The 2574-nt window shown below is 31.2% G+C and overlaps 1 protein-coding gene across 1 annotated transcript; it reads right to left on the bottom strand.

Moving 5' to 3' along the window:
• Positions 1-946: 946 nt before the first annotated feature.
• On the bottom strand, positions 947-1713 carry LOC142629096 (uncharacterized). The gene is made up of 2 exons (XM_075803084.1): positions 1606-1713; positions 947-1378 (listed from the first exon to the last, which is right to left on the bottom strand). Exons 1-2 carry the CDS (start codon positions 1711-1713, stop codon positions 947-949), a joined length of 540 nt encoding a protein of 179 aa, XP_075659199.1.
• Between the last annotated feature and the right edge of the window lie 861 nt (positions 1714-2574).

Raw genomic sequence — 2574 nt, 5'->3', positions numbered from 1 at the left:
AATAATTAACCTTATTAACAACTTGGCTAATAAATTAGGTTAAACATATTGTGTTTTTTAGGGGTCTAAAACTTAACAGAAAAGAATGCAAATTTATATTTTTGCCTAATATCTCTCTAATGTATTTGTAAGTTATGCTTCTTCTTCTTTTTTTTTTTTTGGAAGCCTACAAACATATCATACTATTATTATTATTTTTTTATGTTTGATTAATATTTTTTTAAGGCAAACTATATTTTTTTTAACTTCTACTATAGTGCATTATCTTTACCTAATATACAACTAAGCTTTATAAGTTTTAAATTTATTTATTCAAATTTCTCATCTCTTAAGTAATGACAAGATTATCATAAGAATAAAAACTTATCACAAAATTATAATGTTATCTTTAAAATGAAACCAAAAGAATAAAAGATAAGCTTTATAATAATTTATTAATCATAAAGTTGGTAGGCCTATTCAAATTCATAGCCATGTAGATTGTGTTTTGATATAAATTCAAATTCCTATTTCCAAAAAAAAAAAAGAATTAACCCAAACCAAAATTCAACCAAAACTATAGCATAAAAGGGTAGGAGAAAGCAGGCTTGTCTGTGGCGCACCAAGCCTAAACAAAAGAAATTTAATTGCATATCAAATTCATATTGTGGTGTACAATATGATAATAGTTGTCAAACACATCCTAGCAAGAAGGAAGAGAGAAAGATCTTGAATTATAAATTATGATGTGTTAATAATAAATGCAATAAACTATAAATTATACTGCAAGAGTAATGCATTGTTGATTGTAGAATTGTCAAGAAAAGCATCCAAGTAGACGAATATATATATAGTAGGAACACTTGCTAAAAAGTGTGGCCTATGTGACAGCAAACAAAATTTTAGTGATCAAACAGTGAAAATAATGTTAGAGATTTTTTTTAGAAAGAAGACCGCTTAGCTTTTATTAAATAGAATTGGCTAAATTAGCCTGAAGTACAAAAGAAATTAGTGGTGGAATATACTCCACCCACACAACAAATTCAGAGATATTTAAAGCATATCGAGCAAGACAATGAACAACCTTATTACCTTCTCTCTTAGTATGAGAGTAACGTAATTGATGAAAAGAACTAGAACAACGACGAAAATCTTCAATTAGCTGACCATCAGGTGACATTATTTCACTTTCATTTTGCAGAGATGACATTAGTGTTAGAGAATCCCTCTCCAAGATAGCATAAGCAAAGCCGAGTTTCATCGCTAACTGAAGACTTCTAAGCGCAACTATAGCTTTAATAGCACTTGGACGGTAAGCCTGATTTAGTTGCCGGGATTGAGACGCCAACAAGAAGCCTTCTCTATTTCGAATGGCAATACTAGCACCAGCTTTATTTTCCTAGTAAAAAACTGCTTCGTCGAAATTTATTTTAATAGATAAGGGGGTAAGGGGCGCTAGCAAACTCGAGGAATAATCAGTGTGGGCTTTGGTGGTGGACACCTGAGGTATGAGAAAGAGAGCGTGGCTGGGATGTTGTAATCTGACCTGGTTGCGTTGGTTCCAGATTGACCATATGGTCATTGCAAAATATTATGGGCTATTTTTTTCTAAAGAATCCAAGCTACCAGCTCTTTGAACTCTCCAAATTGTATGCTTGACCACAAACCCCAAAGCTCTACATTGGACCAAACAGCATCAACTTCTCGGCATGACCAAAAAGCATGGAGTACCATTTTTGATATGTGGGTGCAAGTAAGCCCTGGACGAGTGGACCGTGGTGGTGAAAAGTGGAGTCACCACCTAATTTAGGTCTAGGAACCATATTGGGCATTTTGGGCCAATCACTTACATACATGGATCCATGTACCAGATTATGGATTCGAAGTTTTGGTATGACTTAGAAAGGTGTTAGGCACCCAAGATTGCCCGGCTTGAGGCCCGACCTTCTTTATGTGCTGTTAGGCCATATCTAATTAAAGAGTTTATTAAGAGAGTATTAATCCTTAACCTAAATATACATCACGTACTTAAGGAAATAAAACACACAACATATTAAAGATCACAATATAAAATGAAACAAATAAAACATAATCAAACAAAATAAATTAAACATGGAAAGTTGACCATTAAATATAAACATACAAGGAAAATATACTAAATAAACTAAATATGGCAAAAAGATAAACACGGTAAGTTGACAATTAAATAAAACACACAAGGAAAGAATATCAAATAGACTAAACATGGAAAAAATATTAAAACAAATATGGAAAATAATTCAACATTAATAATTAACCTAAAATAGAGTAAAAAAGAATCAAATAACATGTTAAAAATGGTTAAAATAAATAAAAACAAGATTTTTCCCTAATCTAGGTTTGGGATACGTACGCATACTCAAAGATTCGTACGCATCCTTTAGCACAAATTTGAAAAAATTACATTTTTATAGATTTAATCATTCAAAGATATTAAAACAGAAATCAAACAAGCATATTAGAGCCCTAAATGCTTAAACTAACATGAAGCAAACAAAACAAACATCAATATAAACAAATAAACATGAAACAAAACAAACAATTATATTAAGCTAA

The sequence above is a fragment of the Castanea sativa genome, chromosome 3, assembly GCF_040712315.1.
Source record: "Castanea sativa cultivar Marrone di Chiusa Pesio chromosome 3, ASM4071231v1".
In the NCBI taxonomy this organism is placed as follows: Eukaryota; Viridiplantae; Streptophyta; class Magnoliopsida; order Fagales; family Fagaceae; genus Castanea; species Castanea sativa.
This window is presented reverse-complemented; position numbering and strand designations above follow the sequence as displayed.